General features: G+C 49.6%; 1 protein-coding gene and 1 non-coding gene across 2 annotated transcripts in view; both read right to left on the bottom strand.

Annotated features, from left to right (window-relative positions):
* Positions 1-11,408, bottom strand: part of TECR (trans-2,3-enoyl-CoA reductase) — a gene marked incomplete in the record, with an annotated part of 33,453 nt that extends 22,045 nt beyond the window's left edge. Inside the window, 1 exon segment of the mRNA XM_014592639.2 lies at positions 11,253-11,408. Coding sequence (XP_014448125.1) covers positions 11,253-11,267 — 15 coding nt within the window.
* Positions 11,409-13,722: 2,314 nt separating this feature from the next.
* LOC114010145 (U6 spliceosomal RNA) lies at positions 13,723-13,833 on the bottom strand. Its single transcript, XR_003551513.1, has one exon. It is a non-coding gene; the product is annotated as a U6 spliceosomal RNA (small nuclear RNA).
* Between the last annotated feature and the right edge of the window lie 4,469 nt (positions 13,834-18,302).

The raw sequence follows: 18,302 nt of genomic DNA, 5'->3' as shown, positions 1-18,302 counted from the left end.
GTGGAACAAGACAAGGATGCCCCCCGTTCACCAAGCGTATTCAAAGCCTGAAGGCTTCGCTGTGTCAATCACTAAGATTGCCTAACCCAGCAGGGTTCTGGCTGTGCAGTCCTGGGAGGGCCCCCATCCTCAGAAGGTTCTAGAACTCACTCAGCCTCTACGATCTTTTTTTTTATTTTAAAGACTTATTTATTTAATTTATTATGTTTCTTTATTATTTCTTTCTTACTATTTTAATTTACTATAGGACAAGTACACTCATCAGAGAGAGAAAGGGAAAGTGAGAAAGCAAGCTACCGGGTCTGGGATTCGAACCACAGTCAGCCATGTGGGAGTCCAGCACCTTAACCTCCATGCCACCTGCTGGTTCCAGCCCTGGGGGTTCTGAAATTTGAAGGGAGCGAGTGAAGTGCAGGACTACAGCTAGAGAGACCAGAGAAGGGATCTCCCAGGACAATCTGCCAACTGAATTACCACCTAGGCAGAACGAGAAGCCTGCAGGGGGCCAGCAGGTGGCGTGATGGTTCAGGGGATGGACTCCCATAGGGCCGACCACAGTTCAAGTCCTGGACCTGGCAGCTTGAACATCATGTTGGGTTCATGTGTGCCCAAAATCCCAAGAATGGAGGAAAAGGGATTGTGCCATGGCTATCCCACCCCAGTGGGTGACTTCTCTTTTTCCCTTTCTCTGTCTCTCTCTGGCAAGTGCAAAAACCTAAAAAAGAAGGGGACCAGCAGTTAGCGTAATGGCTGTGTCGCTGGACTCCCACGTAGTCAACCGCGGTTCATGTCCCAGACCCGGTGGCTTAAAACTCACGCTGGGCGCATGTGCGTGAGTGCCCAAGATCCCGAGAGGAGAATGGAGGAGAAGGGATTGCGGCGTGACCATCCCCCCTGGGGGGTGATTTCTCGCTTTCTGTCTCTATGTCTCTCTCTGTCTGTCTGGCGAGCGCACGCACCCTACAGTGAAAATCTCTCCCAAAAAAAAGAAAAAAGTTTAAAAGCCTCCACCCTGACACCACGCACACACAATCTCAGCCTGAAATATGCTTACACAACAAAGGCCTTGGAAGATCACCACATTTTGGGCCAGCTCGGTGGCCTAATAGCTGAGGAAGCAAGATCCCACATGCTCACCCATGGTTCGAATCCAAGCCCTGATGGCTCAGAAAACACACTGGGCACATGTACATGCATGTCAAAGTATTTTTTTTTAATAATTTTATTTCATTTTATTTATTGTTACTATTCTTTTACTATGACCAGAGAGAGTAGCAAAAAAGAGAGAGAGGAAAAGTGAGAAAGCAAGCCACCAGGTCCAGTACTCGAACCAGTCAGCCACGTGGAAGTCCAGAGCTTTAACCACCATGCCATTTGCTGGCCCCACATGTCCAAAATCGTTTCTTTTTTTTTTTTTCTTTTTTTTGGAGAGGTTTTTGCTATAGGGTGTGTGTGCTCACCAGAAAGACAGAGAGACAGAAAGTGAGAAATTACCCCTGGGGGGAGATGGCCATACCGCAATCCCTTCTCCTCCATTCTCCTCTCAGGATCTTGGGCACACACGCACATGCGCCCGGTGTGAGTTTAAGCCACCAGGTCCAGGACTCGAACCGCGGTCAACTACGTGGGAGTCCAGGGACATAGCCATGACGCTAACTGCTGGCCCCCCCCCCAAAAGCATTTTCTGAGGTCTGTTCAATGCAAAAGGTTGAAGCCAGAACCACAACAGAGAGATACCCAGTCCTCAACCTCGGAATCCACCTGCCTGGATGCAATCACCGAATTTCATGTGCAAAAGCCAGAGACTTAGACATTAAAACAGGAGCTCATGGGACCAGCAGGTGGCATGCTGGTTGAGGCACTGGGCTCCTGCGTGGTCAACTGTGGTTCGAGTCCCTAACCAGGAGGCTTGAAATTCATGCAGGGGCATGTGCATGCGTGCCCAAAATCCCGAGGGGAGAATGAAGGAGACTGGACAGCAACAGGGCCATTACCCCTTTCCCTCCCCTGTCCTCACTCCCCTCCAGGACTCAAACCACAGTTACTCACGTGGGAGTCCAGCCTCTCGACCTTCACACCACATACTGGCCCCAGGAATTATGTATTTAACTTTCTTTCTTTATTTATTTTAAATCGGACCAGAGAGGGACAGAATGAGAGAGAGAAGGAAAGTGAGAAAGCAAACCACCAAGTCTGGGACTTGAACCATGGTCGGCCATGTAGGGATCCAGCTCCCTTAACCACCACGCCATCTGCCGGCCCCAATGTATTTCTTTTTTAATTTGCTATAGGGTACATGCACTCACCAGAGAGAGAGAGAGAGACGAGGGGCAGGGGTGGGGGGGGAGTGACAAAGCAAACTACCACCTCCAGGACTCAAACCATGGTTGGCCACCTGGGAGTCCAGCACCTCGACCACCACGCCACCTGCCGGGCCCCTGGGATGGTACATGGAATGGCTTCCTAACGTCCTTTAGTACTAGCTGCTGCTTTCATAACCACTCCCAGGACACCTACAGAAAGTCTGGGGGCAGTTCATGAACCTACCCCGCGTTACCCAAGTCCAGCATGGCAGCTCTTGGACTCAGCCCAACGCTGTCCAAAGTTCGCACCCCCATGACGCCATCCACACAGGCGTTGTTTCTCTTTCATTTTCTTTTTTTTTTTTTTGGAGAGGTTTTTGCTATAGGGCGCATGCGCTCGCTAGACAGAGACAGAGAGACAGAAAGCGAGAAATCACCCCCCAGGTGGGATGGCCACACCGCAATCCCTTCTCCTCCATTCTCCTCTCGGGATCTTGGGCACACACACACACACACACACACACACACGTGCCCGGTGTGAGTTTAAGCCACCGGGTCTGGGACTCGAACCACGGTCAACTACATGGGAGTCCAGCGACAAAGCCATTTCGCTAACTGCTGGTCCCCCATTTTCTATTTTTAACAGTATCTTTACTTCATTTTATTTATTTTTTAAAATTTGCTATAGTGCAAGTGTGCCTACCAGAGAGACACAGAGGAGACACAGGAGGGGAAGGGAGAGAGCAAGCCATTCGGTCCAGATCTCGAGCGGTGGTCGGCCATGAGGGGGTCCAGTGCCTTAACCACCGTGCCACCTGCCCGTTCTTCTCCTTCATTTTCTTTTCATTTTTTTTTAAAGAATTATTTTATTTAGCTTTATTTATTTAATTATTTTAATTTGACCAGAGAGGGACAGAGAGAGAGGCAGACAGAAAAAAAGAGAAAGTGAGGAAGCAAGCCGCCAGGTCCCAGACTCAAACTGCAGTCGGCCTGTGGCCTAGTGGTTATTAAAGGAACGAGATCCCATATGGCTGACCAGGGTTCAAATCCTGGCACAAACAGCGTGAAAAACATACCGGGTGCACATTTAGATCTAAGCAAAATCCCACCGGGATAGAGAAATAGAGGAGACTGCAGTGTGACCATGCTCCACTAGGGGGCGCTTCCTCTCCTTTCTCCCCTCTCTGTCCCTGCAAACAAACGTACCCTCTGACATTTTTTTTAAATGACAGTTTTTTAATTTAATCCTATGATCATTTGATTGTTTGAAATTTGCTACAAGGCACACGCGGACACCCGAGGGAGCAAGAGGGAAAGGGAAAGTGAAAGAGCGAACCTCCAGGTCCTGACCGTGAAGCCTGTTCCGCCACGTGGGAGTCCGTTGCCTTCACCACCCCGCCACCCGCTAGCCTGACAGTGTTTTTCTTTTTAAAGAATTATTTTATTTAACTTTATTTGTTGATCTTAATTTCACCAGAGAGGGACAGAGTCAGAGAAAGAGAGTGAGAAAGCGAGCTGCCGGGTCTGGGACTCAAACCGCAATCAGCCACGTGAGAGTCCAGCACCCTTAACCACCATGCCACCTGCGAGCCCCGAGTATTATTATTTTTTTTTTAGAGATTTTTTTACTATAGAGTGTATGCACTAGCAGGAGAGACAGAAAGAGAGTGAGAAATCACTCCCAAATCACCTCCAACGAGGGATGGCCACACCACAATCCTTTCTCCTCCATTCGCCTCTCGGGATCTTGGGCACGCACGCACACACGCCTGGTGTGAGTTTAAGCCACTGGGTCCGGGACTCGAACCGCAGTCAACTACATGGGAGTCCAGTGACATAGCCATTATGCATCTGTATTTGTTTTCTAATGGAAACCAGCAGATCGACCCTGTTGGGGAAATGAAGGTGCAACACAAGTGTGGTGGGGACTCCGAGAGAAGAGATTTCCTTGCCTCTGGCTGCCTGGCTGGGAAAAAAGCAGCTGAACTGGAGGCCGAGGCGGGATTGATTTTCCAAGGAATTAACAGTCTCATTTACGAGACGTGGTGGCTCTTCTTCCACTTGCTGCTGCAATCGGTACTTTGAGTGTCACCGGCGGTGGCCAAAGCAGCTATAAAAAACTAATTCCCATGGCCTGAGATACACAGGATCAGCAGTTCTTCTCTTATAAACCATGCCCTGACCTCAAGACCGTCCCGAGGCCCTCGCGGGCTTTCTAAGGAGCCAGGGGAATGGGTGGCCTCTTCTAGACGTTTCCTCGACATCAGAGCACAGAAGGGGTATGTCCCTCTCCGATGTGAGACTGGCAGAGATATGACACTGTTATGGGCCTTTCGCTTCACGGCACCACTGAAAGCAAGAGCAGTCGGGGGCCAGCAGGTGGCATGCTGGTTAAGTTACAGGACTCCCACGTGGCTGACCACGGTTCAAGTCCCAGAACTGGCAGCTTGCTCATTTTTCCTCTCTCTCGGGTGTCACTCTCCGCTGATCACACATGGCCCAAAGCAAATTTTAAATAACATTAATAAATAAAATTAAATAATTTTTTGGGGGGGAGAGGTTTTTGCTATAGGGCGTGTGCACGCGCCAGAGAGAAAGAAAGAGACAGAGAAACAGAAAGCCAGAAATCATCCCCCAGGGGGCATGGCCATGCTACAATCCCTTCTCCTCCATTCTCCTCTCGGGATCTTGGGCACGCACGCACACGCACCCGGCGTTGAGTTTAAGCCACCGGGTCCAGGATTCGAACCGCGGTTGACTACATGGGAGGCCAGCAATGTAGCCATTACGCCACCTGCTGGTCCCAAATAAAATAATCCTCCAAAAAAAATGTGTAAGACTTCTATTTATAAGTTTTTGTTTGTTTTTTAGTTTTTGGCCATAGGGTACACGTGCTTACTAGAGAGAGAAAAAGAGAGGGGAGAAAAAAGGGAGAGGGGGAAAGGGAGAAATCACCTCCTCCAGGGAGGGGAACCACACTGCAATCCCTTCTCCTCCTGGGATCTTGGGCGCGTGCGTGCACACACACACACACACACACACACACACACACAGTGTGATTTTTAAGCTACCAAGTCCGAAGTTTGAATGGGGGTCCAGAGCCTTCACCACAACATCACCTCCTGACCCTAATTTATAAGTGTTCTAATGTAAGTGAATTAATTGGTTAGAGAACTGTCCCTTTTTTTGTTGTTGTAATGTACTCAACAGACAGAGAAAGCTGTATGAAGGAACTGAGAAATCACCCCCCCAGGGGGAATGGCCACACTGCAATCCCTTCTCTTCCATTTTCCTTCAGGATTCTGGACACACACGCGCATGCACCCAACATGTTTTTCTTTTTTCTTTTCTCTTAAACTTTATTTATTTAGTTAGTTATTTAACCAGAGAGAGAGAGAGAAAGAAGGAAAGTGAGAAAGCAAGCCACCAGGTCCAGGACTTGAACCGCAGTCGGCCATGTGGGAGTCCAGCGCCCTTAACCACCACGCCACCTGCCAGCCCCACCCAGCATGTTTTTCAAACCACCAAGTCTGGTATTCAAATTGCACAGTTGGCCATATGGGGAGCTAGCCGCTAACCACTATGATTCCAATGGCTTGAAGCCTCCTCCTTTTTAAAATTTTGTCACAGGGAATGTGCACTCACCAGAGAAGCCAGGGGAAGAAGCAACCCCAGGGGGATGGTCAAGCTGCAATCCCTTCTCCTCCATCTCTCCCTCCTGTAGGGATTTTGAACGGGTAGGTACCTGTACTCAGCATGCCCTTCAAGCCGCTTAGTCCAAGTCTGAAAACCACGCAGTCAGCCATGTGGGGATCTTGCTGTCTTCACAGCCACAGGGCTGGCCTTAGGTTCAAGTCCTGGACCCGGTGGCTTAAACTCACGCCGGGCGCGTGTGCGTGCGTGCCCAAGATCCCGAGAGAAGAATGGAGGAGAAGGGACTGCGGCGTGGCCATCCTCCCTGGGGGGTGATTTCTCTCTTTCTGTCTCTCTGTCTCTGTCTGTCTGGCGAGCGCACGTGCCCTATAGCAAAAACCTCTCCCAAAGAAAAGCTTAAAAAAAAAAAAGTGAATGGACCCATCTCTGCTGTTTTTATTGATCTGCAACAAACATTTAAAGTCAAATTCATCTGCTTGCCAGGCTGACAGAGCTGGCTACAGTCACTGTATCCGTTCCGAAATTCAAGCTCTCCACTCAGTGGGTTCTTGGCTGACTTGAGCAAAGAAAACGATAACAAAAAATGCAGCAAAGTAACCATTTCCTTTCTCTCCAAGGTCACTTTAACAGTGGGTTTGAAGCTTCCTTTCCTTCCAGGAGAGAAGGAAAGAATACCCTTCAGGGCAAACTATAGGCCTCGGGCCAGCTATGCCTCGCTTCCCAGAACAAAAGCTTCCGGAACAGAAGTGTCCACCCCAGGGGCCAGCAGGGGGCGTGGTGGTCAAGGGCACTGGACTCCCACATGGCCGACCAGCGCTCGAGTCCAAGACCTGGCGGCTCTGCTTTCTCCCTTTCCCTCTCTCTCTCTCTCTCCTGCTCTGCTCAAGTTAAAATAAAATATGTAAAGTTAACTAAAATAATTCTTTTTAAAAAATAAAAAGAAGTGCCTACCCCAAAGATTCTCAGAAGCTACATGACAGGCTACACCTGTGCTCATGATCTGGGGCTGGCTAAGGCTGGGTGTGGATTATGGCATCAAGACCCTCTTGGAGTGCGGTCTCTGTCTCTCTCTCTCTCTCTGTTCTACTCTCTCCCCGTCCATCTACAACAAACAAATATACTTTTAAAAATACATATACAGGGGGACCAGCAGATTATATAATGGCTATGTCGCTGGATTCCCATGCAGTCAACCACACGGTTTGAGTCCCGGACCCGGTGGCTTAAACTCAACGCTGCGTGCGTGTGCATGCATGCCCAAGATCTCGAGAGGAGAATGGAGGAGAAAGGATTGCGGCATGACCATCCCCCCTGGGGGATGATTTCTCCCTTTCTGTCTCTATGTCTCTCTCTGTCTGTCTGGCGAGCGCACGCACCCTATAGCAAAAACCTCTCTCCCCCGGCTCGAGCGCGCCGCGTGACCATGGGGGGGCCCCTGCCATGTTCGGGGCAGAGGTCTCGGAGGGTGCATGTCCTGTCACCAGCTATTCTCTATCTTGTAGAAGAAGGACAAATCTGAAATCAGAAGTCAAAACATAGAAATTTTCAAAAAGCTAGGTTGTCCGGTTTGGTTTTTAAAACACACACACACACACACACAGGGGCCAGCAGGTGACATGGTGATTAAAGCACTAGACTGCCACATAGCCAACTGTAGTTGGAGTCCCAGACCCAGTGGCTTAAAGAGGACGCCAGGCAGTTGTGGGTAGATGCCCAGAGTCCCGGGAAGATGATGAAAGAGAAAGGATTAAAGTATGATCATCCCCCCTGGGGGGGTGATTTCTCACCTTCACTCTGTCTCTCTCTCTCTCCCTCCCTCTGGCACGTGCACACGCCTAATGGCAAAAACAAACAAACAAAATATATCTGAAAAGTAAAATTAGAGGGTGAATAGGTGGTGTAGTGGTTAAAGTACTAGAACCACATGTGACTGACTGCAGTTTGAGACCCAGATCCGGAGGCCTGAAACTCACATCGGGTATGTGTGCGTGTGTGCCCACAATCCCAAGCAGAGAATAAAGGAAAGGGGATGATAGTGTGGCCATCCCCCCGGTGGTGATTTCGCTGTCTCTCTGGCAAGTGCACGTACCCTATAGCAAAGATCTCTCTTAAAGGGGCCAGCAGGTGGCATGATTCTTAAGGCGTTAGACTCCCACCTGGCTGACCATAGTTCGAGTCCCAGACCTGGCAGTTTGCTTTCTCTTTCTGTCTCTCTCTCTCTCTCATCAAACTGAAGAAGAATAAATAAAATTAAATAATTCTGGGGACCAGCAGTTAGTGTAATGGCTATGTCGCTGGACTCCCACGTAGTCGACCGTGGTTCGAGTCCCGGACCCGGTGGCTTAAACTCACGCCGGGCGCATGTGTGTGCGTGCCCAAGATCCCGAGAGGAGAATGGAGGAGAAAGGATTGCAGTGTGGCCATCCCCCCTGGGGGGGGATTTCTCGCTTTCTGTCTCTATGTCTCTCTCTTGTCTGTCTGGCAAGCGCACACGCCCTGTAACGAAAACCTCTCCAAAATAAATAAATAAATAAATAATTCTTTAAGAAATTAAAAAAAAAAAAAACTCTCTTAAAGCAAAGTAAAACTAAACTGACTGCATTTTGCAAAATGCCATGTGGATCTTAACATCCTGCATCTTTCGGCCTGAATGTGGGCTTTTCTCCAGGGTGAGATACTTTGAGAGGTCAAACCATATTAGAAAAACTTTATTCTGGAAAGACCAGCAGTTGGCGTACATCACTGGACTCCCACGTGGTTGACCATGGTTCATGTCCCGGACCCGGTGGCTTGAAACTCACGCCGGGCACGTGTGCGTGCATGACCAAGATCCCTAAGAGGAGAATGGAGAAGGGATTGCGGCGTGGCCATCCCCCCTGGGGGTGATTTCTCGCTTTCTGTCTCTCTCTGTCTCTGTCTCTGTCTGTCTGGCGAGCGCATGCGCTCTATAGCAAAAACCTCTCCTAAAAAAAAAAAAAAAAAAAAAAAACCCCCCCTTCCACTATATGAGGACCTGGTCCCTAGAACAGTTCAATTCAAGGCGACAGAAAATAAAACGGTGGCTGTCAGGGGCTGGAATGGGGAGTCAGCGTTGAATGGGACAGAGTTGTTTCTGTTTTGTTTGTTTGCTTAGGTTTTTGTTTGTTTTGTTTTATTTACGAGATAAGCACTCTCCAGAGAGACAGAGAAATGCCCCCCAGGGCGGAGGATGACCGCAGTCCCTTCTCCTCCACTCTCCTCTAAGGATTTTAGGTAAGCACGCGCACACGCTAGGCTCCTCCATTCTCCTGGGACTGCAGGCAAGCGCGTCTCTATCTGCAGCATTTTCAGGCCACTGATCTGAAACTCAAACCGCGCATGTGCGTGAAATCCAGCGACTCGACCACCACGCCACCTGCTGGCCGCAGAGTTTCCGGTTTGTTTGTTTTTTTTTAATTAAAATTTATTGTTACAGCTTTTGAAGGTAAGTTTTAGTGTGAGACTATGCAGGAATCTACTAACCGACACTGATAAAGTTTCAACTTTTTTTTTTTTTTTTTGGAGAGATTTTCGCTATAGGGCGCATGCGCTCGCCAGGCAGAGAGAGACATAGAGACAGAAAGCGAGAAATCACCCCCCAGGGAGGATGGCCACGCCACAATCCCTTCTCCTCCATTCTCCTCTTGGGATCTTGGGCACGCACGCACACACGCGCCCAGCGTGAGTTTTAAGCCACCGGGTCTGGGACGCGAACTGCGGTCGACTACGTGGGAGTCCAGTGACATAGCCATTACGCTAATTGCTGGTTCCCGTGTTTCCCTTTTGAAAGATGAAAACAAAAGGAGAGGAACGCTGGGGATGTTGGTACAAGGGTGTGAATGCACTTCCTGCTGTTAAACTGCACACCTAAAAATGGTTAAGATGGTAAAGTTCCAGGGTATTTTGTCACAACTTTTAAAATTACGAAAATGGGGGGAGGGGGGGAGCAGCAGATGGCGTAATGGTTGCATCACTGGACTCCCTTGTAGTCGAGCACAGTTCAAGTCCTGGACCCAGCGACTTAAAACTCATGCCTGGCTTGTGTTCCTGCGTGCCCAAGATTCCCAAGAGAAAAATGGAGAAGCGATGGCCATGTGGCCATCCCCCCAGGAGGTGATTTCTCCCTTTCTGTCTCTCCCTGTCTCTCCGATGAGTGCACGCACCCTATAGCAAAAATCTGTCTAAAAAAAAAAATGTTTAACGAAAAAAAAAAAAAATGAAGAGAATGGAAGAATTTTTTTTAAATGTCTGCACCTGCTACTTTGCATTTGAGGATGAGCATAGCACGGTTGCTAGGAATGAAGACTTGGCGTCTTGATTTCTGTCTGGTCTGCACGAAGGAGCTGGGGAGGCATTTGGAAAAGTGTCCCTACATCTCCGAGGCTCACCTACAGCAAGAGGAATAACTGTCCTACCTCGTTGGGCTGTGAGGATAAGAGAGTGAGGTGCCCCACTGTCCCTAAGCACAGAAATAAGCACCTGCTATTCTTATTACGAATTTTAAAAACGCAGTGGTTTATTATTCAGTGATCCGTACTACAAGTCAGCAACAATGAAATGATCATTAAATGAGCAATAGCATTATCAACTACTGAGAGATCGGTAAGTGCGTCAGAAGACTTTTAAGGGGAAAAGAGACCCAAGTTAGGAGTCTGGAGACTTCTGCTTCCAGACTGGCTGTGGGTGTTAAGATTTCTCCTCGGTGACAAGCAATGGTTGGCGGAGATGACCTCTTAAGATTAACAGAGAACGAGATCAGCCTGGCTGCTGCGCAGAAGCCAGTCCTTGCACCTCCCTCACGACCTAAGCTTCTCGGGGACGTCCCGGGCGAGGGAAGGGGTCCAAAAGTTGTTCAAGATCGGAATGATTGCAAAGCCCCTTCTTAAGCCCGAGGCGGCGACACGGCGGAAGGCTTGTGCAAGACACCTTCGGATCGGGAACAAGGGTACCGCACCCTCGTTGCTCCCCTGACCAAGTCTGCAATTCAGCCCGCTGGAGAAGCTGCAAGGGACCTGCAAGCTCCCCAGATCCTACAGAGACCCCAAGAAAAAAGGCACCCCCAAAACAGCCTGGGTTGCAAATTTATAAATACCTCCCATCGCACATGCGCACTAGGATTTACGAGTGGCTCCCGGGCGCAGCGCGCGCCCACTGCGCCTGCGCCAACAGGCTCTCCCTTCGGGGTATAGGACGAGACAGAGGGTCCCATGGTCCCGCGAAGAAGAAAGAAGACTGGGTCTAAGGTGGCCGATGGGGTCCTGTTTGCTCGTTTCTTACCTCATAGTGCTTCATGGTTCCTTCACACGGCGGCTGCGATGTCTGCTCCTCTGCTGCGGTTGCTGCCTCCCTGCGCGCGACACGGTACTTCGCCCCTCGCGCGCCCGCGACCGCCGCGCTAGACTAACCCGGGATCCGCCCGCGCCCCGCCCCTCTCTGCCGCGCGCATCCCGTCAGCCAATCAGCGCTCTGGGCGCCCACCTTCGCCCCCTCCCCGCGGAGCGAGGACTAGCAGCTCGCACCACAGGGCTGGCCAATCAACGTGCAGGACTCACGGAGGTGGGGCGGAGCCCTCGTGGGAGGGGCTAAACGAAGGGGCTTGGTCACCCACCAATCAAAAGGGGTTGTCGGCGCTGCGCGCCCCCTTGCCCCGCCTCTTAGTGGCGTCGCTGTGGAAACCTAGGGAAGCGAGGGATACCGCCAGGCGGGGGGCGGGAGTAAGAAGTTGAGTGACAGGAAAGGCAGCGTCCCCACGGCGGGCGGTGCAGATGGATGAATTCCTAGGTGGGCGGGCCCTGGGTATTGGCGAGCCGGGAGAGGGCCGGTGGCGACTGCTGGGGGACTTGAATGGTGAGACCGCTCCAGCGTGGGGACTTCAGCTGTCATGAGCAGGAGGGGAAGACTGCGATCCCCCAATCCGAGCCCCAAGCCCATTCTGGGGATGTCGTCATTGCCCATTTCAATGATCTCAACCCCCTCACCCGTTCTACCTTCCTCTGCTAAATGGGCAAAGGACCACGTTTGTCTCCACTTTGTCCTTGAGATGTGGGTGGTCTAAATTGAGACGTGCTGTAAATGTAAGACACCCCTATTACAAAGAAAGTAGGGAGTCAGCAGGAGGCATAGGGGTTAAAGCACTGGAGCCCGCATGAGTGACTTCTCAGTTCCAGTCCAGGACCCAGCAGCTTGAAAAACACTCCATGAGGATGTACATGCATGCCCCCAATCCAGAAAGAATGGAGAAGGGATTGTGGCATGGTCATCTGTTCTATGGGATGATTTTTTACTTTCTGTCTCTCTGGTGAGTCCATGTTCCTATAGCAGAAAGAACTCTTAAAAAAAAAAAAAAGGAAAGCAAGCCCGGAGTGTGTGCATGACGCCCAAAATCCTGACAGTGACAAGGAGGTAAAGGAGAAGAGATTGCACCATGGCCAAACCCAGGCAGTGCTTTCTCATTTTCCTTCTCTCTGTCAATTTCTAACAAGCACACATGCTCTATAGCAAATTTTTTTTAAAGAATTGTTTTATTGGGAACTAGCAGTTAGCGTAATGGCTATGTCGCTGGACTCCCATGTAGTCGACCACGGTTCGAGTCCCGGACCCGGTGGCTTAAAGCTCACACCGGGCACATTTGCGTGCGTGCCCAAGATCCCGAGAAGAGAATGGAGGGGCAGGGATTACAGTGTGACCATCCCCCCTGGGGGTGATTTCTCGCTTTCTGTCTCTCTGTCTCTGTCTGTCTGGCGAGTGCACGCGCCCTATAGCAAAAATCTCTCAAAAAAAAAAAAAAGAATTATTTTATTTATTTGTTTATTTTTTAATTTGACCAGAGAAGGACAGAGTTAGAAAGAGAGAAGGAAAGTGAGAAAGCAAGCAGCCCAGTTCGGGATTTGAACTGTGGTCAACCATGTGGGAGTCCAGCACCTTAACCACCACGCCGCCTGCCGGCCCCTGTAACAAAAATAATTTTTTTAAAGAATTATTTTATTCAACTTTATTTATTTATACATTTTTTCACTTTAATTTGACGAGAGAGAGAGAGAGAGAAAGTGAGAAAGCAAGCCATCAAGTTCAGGACTCGAACCGTAGTCGCCCATGTGGGAATCCAACGCCTTTAACCATCACGCCATCTGCTGGCCCCCCATAGCAAAATTTTTTAAGGAATATGTTTTAGTTATCCTGTTTCTTTTTGCCTTTCTTTTTTAGATTTTGCCAGAGGACATGTACACTCAACTCACCAGAGGAAAAAGAGAAAGTGAGAAAGCTTGCCCTGGGGGATGGTCAAATCTCAATCCCTTCGCCATTTTTCTCTCCCTTTGGGACTTTGTGCGTGCGCACACACACATGCCTGGCATGTTTCTCGAGCCACCGTGGCTAGGACTTGTACCACGCAGTCTCCCATGTGGCATCTAGCCACCTTAACCACCATGCCACACACTCGCTCTCTTTTTGCCTTTTTTGTTTTTTGGTTTTTCAGAGAGGTTTTTGCTATAGGGTGCGTGTACTCCCTAGAAAGACACAGAGAGACAGAGAGACAGAGAGACAGAAAGCGAGAAATCACCCCCAGGGGGATGGCCACGCCACAATCCCTTCTCCTCCATTCTCCTCTCGGGATCTTGGGCACGCACGCACACGCACCCGGCGTGAGTTTAAGCCACCGGGTCCAGGACTCGAACCGCGGTCGACTACATGGGAGTCCAGTGACATAGCCATTACGCTAACCACTGGTCCCAATAAATAATTTTTTTTTTTAAATACGAAGTGCTTCGCACATGCGCGTGTCATCCTTGCTCAGGGGCCAAGCTAACCTTCTCGGTGTCGTTTCAATTTTAGCATATGCGCTGCCGAAGTCTTCATCAGCTAATAAACCACCCGGAATTCAGAGGCCCAGTGATGATCCCTGATTCACAGAGGAGCCTACCGGGAAAAGGGTGAGTCAGTGCTTCCAGACAGATCATCAGGTTCAGCTCTGAAACGTGAGTCCTCGGAAATCCCTGTGTCTGGTAAAGAGAGCCAAAGCTGGAGCGGAGGCCACCTGGGGGAGCTGGTGAGCACACAGAGGTGTTGTGTAACTGCGCTGTCAAAACCTAAGCTCAGGAGGCCGGCAGGTGGCCTGGACTCCCATGTGGCCAACTGTGGTTCGAGTCCCAGACCTGGCAGCTTGCTTTCTCACTTATCCTCTCTCTCTCTCCCTCTCTCTCTCTCTCTCTCTCTCTCTTTCACACTCTGTCCTGCTCTGGTCACATTAAAATAAATAAATAGAGAGGATCAGCAGTTAGCGTCATGGCTATGTCGCTGGACTCCCACGGAGTCGACCCCAAGGAGAAGGGATTGCGGCGTGGCCATCCCCCCTGGGGGGTGATTTCTCACTTCCTCTCTCTCTGCCTTTCTTGGGAGCGCACGTGCCCTATAGCAAAAACCTCTCAAAATAAATAAATAAATAAATAAAAATAAAAATAAAGAGATAAGAAATGACAAATCTGTTTAAAAAGAAAAAAAACGCTAAGGTCGGACCAGCAGATGGCGTAAAGGTGAAGGAATTGCAGTGTGGCCATCCCCTCTGGGAGGTGATTTCTCACTTTCTGTCTCTCTGTCTCCCTCTGTCTTTCTGGTGAGTGCATTCGCTCTATAGCAAAAAACTCTCCAAAAAGAAAAAAAAAATATATATATATATATAAAAAATATATATATATATGCTCCCGAAAGCTATGAGGTCTTTTCCTGTTAGCACTGGTGTGTGTCTCAACAGATCTCACTCCCTTCCCTTATTAGAGGGTGGGAGGGAGATGATGGACAAGAGAATATTTACTCAGCGACCACAACTTAAAATGCATTCAAATTGGGGGGATCAGCAGGTGGTGTGATGGTTAAGACGCAGGACTCTCCCACATGGTTGACCACAGTTTGAGTCCCGGACATGGTGGCTTGCTTTCTCACTTTCTTTCTTTCTCTCTGTGTGTGTGTGTCTCTCTCTCTCCAGTCAAATTAAAAATAAATGAATGAATAAAGTTAAATAAATACAAAAACGTAGTTTTAAAAAATCCTATCAAATTGGGCCAGCCCATGGTGTGGGGGTTGGGGCAGCTGGATCCCACATGTGGCTGACTACACGATTCAAGTCCCCAGACCCAACAGCTTGACAATCACACCGGGGGCTGGACACTCCCACATAGCGGACCCTAGTATGAGTCCCATGCATGGTAACTTGCTTTCTCACTTTCTCTCTCTCTCGCTCTCTCTCTCTCTCTCTGTCTCTCTCTGGTCAAATTTAAATAAATGAATAAAAAATGAAAAAAGAGGGAACCAGCACTTAGCGTAATGGCTATGTCGTTGGACTCCCACGTAGTTGACCGCAGTTTGTGTCCCGGACCCGGTGGGTTAAACTCACGCCGGGCGCGTGTGCGTGTGTGCCCAAGATCCCGAGAGGAGAATGGAGGAGAAGGGATTGCGGCGTGGCCATCCCCCCTGGGGGGTGATTTCTCACTTTCTGTCTCTCTGTCTCTCTCTGTCTGTCTGGCGAGCGCACGCACCCTATAGCGAAAACCTCTCCAAAACGAAAGAAAAGAAAAATGGAAAAAGAGAATTAAAAAGAGAATTAAATAATTATTTTTTTATTTCAAAATATTTATTTATCTTTATTTGTTATTATTATTTTTATTGTTTTAATTTGACCAGAGAGAGACAGAGAGAGAGAAAGGGGAAAGAGAGAAAGCAAGCTGCCGGGTCCAGGACTTGAACCAAAGCCAGCCATGTGGGAATCCAGTGTCTTAACCACTATGCCACCTGCCTGGCCCCCAAGAATTAAATAATTCTTTAGGAAAAAAAAAGAAAGAAAAAGAAAATCACACCAGGCAGGTGTGAAGGCATGCCCTCACAATCCTAAGAGGAGAATGGAGGAGAAGGGATTGCAGCATGACCATGCACCCTGGGGGTCTCACTTTCCCTCCCACTCTGTCTCTCTTCAGCAAGCTCATGCACCTCTGGCAAAATTATTACCCAAATTACCAAGTAATATGTGCGGGGAGGAGCAGGGTGGAACCCTGAAAATCTAGCCACATGTAGGTACTTGCCGATGCTACTCACTTCCAGCTTCTCTGATGGGATCTGAGTAGGTGAGTCTTCTGCACCGTCGGGTGCCAGCTCGGTCATGGGTGATAATGTTCTCATAGCTGTCTTTTTTACAAGATTCCACACGTATTCCCACATACTCGAAACATTCTGGAAATTCTCTTTTTCTTTTTTTAAACAGGACTCATTCGTAGAATAATCATTGCTATTTCTCTTTATTTTTTATTTTTTTTGGAGAGGTTTTTCTTTTCTTTTGTTTTTTTACTATAGGGTGCGTGCACTTGCCAGACAGACAGAGAGAGACAGAGAGACAGAAAGCGAGAAATCACCCCCCAGGGGAGATCGCCACACCACAATCCCTTCTCCTCCATTCTCCTCTCGGGATCTTGGGCACGCACGCACACGCGCCCGGCGGGAGTTTTAAGCCACCGGGTCCGGGATGCGAACCACATTCGACTACGTGGGAGTCCAGCGACATAGCCATGACGCTAACTGCTGGTCCCTGCCCCAAACCTTGACAGGATGGAGACACAGAGGGGAAAGAATTGTGAAGCCATCACTGCCCATTAGGGGGTTTCCCTCTCCCCCTGTGAGTGCCTGTGGCAATGAAAAAGAAAGAAGAGTTGAATTGCTCTTTGTGTCTGTCGTGAGGAACCCCTTGTTTGTCTCATCTGGCTTCCAGTAACCAGGCTGTCAGCAGAGATCAAACCCGTACTCAGAATGAAGACTAGCTGCTTTGTTCAAGCCACTGACTGACGACACGGGTCTGACCCTGACAGTGCCTGTCTGTAGGGACAGCGAGAGCCTGGCTCTCATCCTCACGATCCCAACACAGTGGCTGATTCACCATGGTGATCTGTTTTGTCTTTTCTTTTCTTTTTGGAGGTTTTTGCTACAGGGCGCATGCGCTCGCCAGAAAGCCAGAGAGAGACAGAGACACAGAAAGTGAGAAATCTCCCTCCCCCGGGGGTATGGCCACGCCGCAATCCCTTCTCCTCCATGGATCTTGGGCCCTCACATACACGCGCCCGGCGTGAGTTTAAGCCACCGGGTCCTGGACTCGAACCGTGGTCGGCTACATGGGAGTCCAGCAACATAGCCATTACCCCAACTGCTGGCTCCTGTCTGGTGTTTTCTAAGCCACCTGCCCCTTTATTGCAGCAGTTTCCAAAGGGAGAAACTGCAGAGGGGGCTTGAGACTTGGTGTCTTGGAAGGATAATCTCAGTCCCCTGGGACCTCTGGATTGGGGACTCCAAGGTCACTGGGTGTTGAAGTTCCAGTGTGTTTGCTGGCATCTGTCTCACGAGCGTCTTATATTCCCATGTGCTGGTAAGGGAGGATCTTGACTTTTCTAGGACCTGGCTTGGCTGGTTTTGGGGTGTGTGATCAAGCAGGTTCAGGGTCGAGGAGGGATGGTGAAGTCAAGAATGGGCGAGCCAGGGCTCGTGAGCAATTTTCTGCTGCGTCAGGAGTCCTATGAGAGGTTTCCCAAGCCCTCTTCTCTTCCTTTTCCTTTTTCTTTTTTTTTTTCTAAGTGTTTGCAATAGGGCACATGAGCTCACCACACAGAGACAGAGAGGGAGAAAGAGAGGGAAAGCGAGGAAGCATCTTTTGCAGGGGCTGGCCATGAAGCAGTCCTTTCTCCTTCCACTCTCCTCTTGGGATTTTGGGCACGCACGCACACAAGCCCAGTGTGTTTTTCAAGCCACCGGGTTCGGGTCTCGAACTGAGCAACCCACCATGTCGGATCTAGCTGCCTTAACCTCCATGCCGTTTGCTAGCCCCCTACTTGTCTTGCTTGCTTGGGATTTTTTTTTCCTTTCTTTTTTCTTTTTTTTTTTTTTTTTGAGAGGATTTTGCTATAAGGCACGTGCGCTCGCCAGACAGACAGAGAGAGACAGAGAGACAGAAAGCGAGAAATCACCCCGCAGGGGTGATGGCCACGCCGCAATCCCTTCTCCTCCATTCTCCTCTCGGGATCTTGGGCACACACGCACACGCACCCGGCATGAGTTTAAGCCACCAGATCCGGGACTCAAACCGCGGTCGACTACATGGGAGTCCAGTGACATAGCCATTACGCTAACTGCTGGTCCCAAAAAGCAAGAAATCACCCCCCAGGAGGGATGGCCATGCCGCAATCCCTTCTCCTCCATTCTCTTCTCGGGATCTTGGGCACACATGCACACACGCCTGGCGTGAGTTTAAGCCACCAGGTCCGGGACTCAAACCGCGGTCGACTACATGGGAGTCCAGCAACA

This window comes from Tupaia chinensis, unplaced genomic scaffold (genome assembly GCF_000334495.1).
Source record: "Tupaia chinensis unplaced genomic scaffold, TupChi_1.0 Scaffold138060_1, whole genome shotgun sequence".
Lineage (NCBI taxonomy): Eukaryota > Metazoa > Chordata > Mammalia > Scandentia > Tupaiidae > Tupaia > Tupaia belangeri.
Note: the sequence above shows the minus strand (reverse complement) of the source record. Positions and strands in the feature narration are given on the sequence as shown.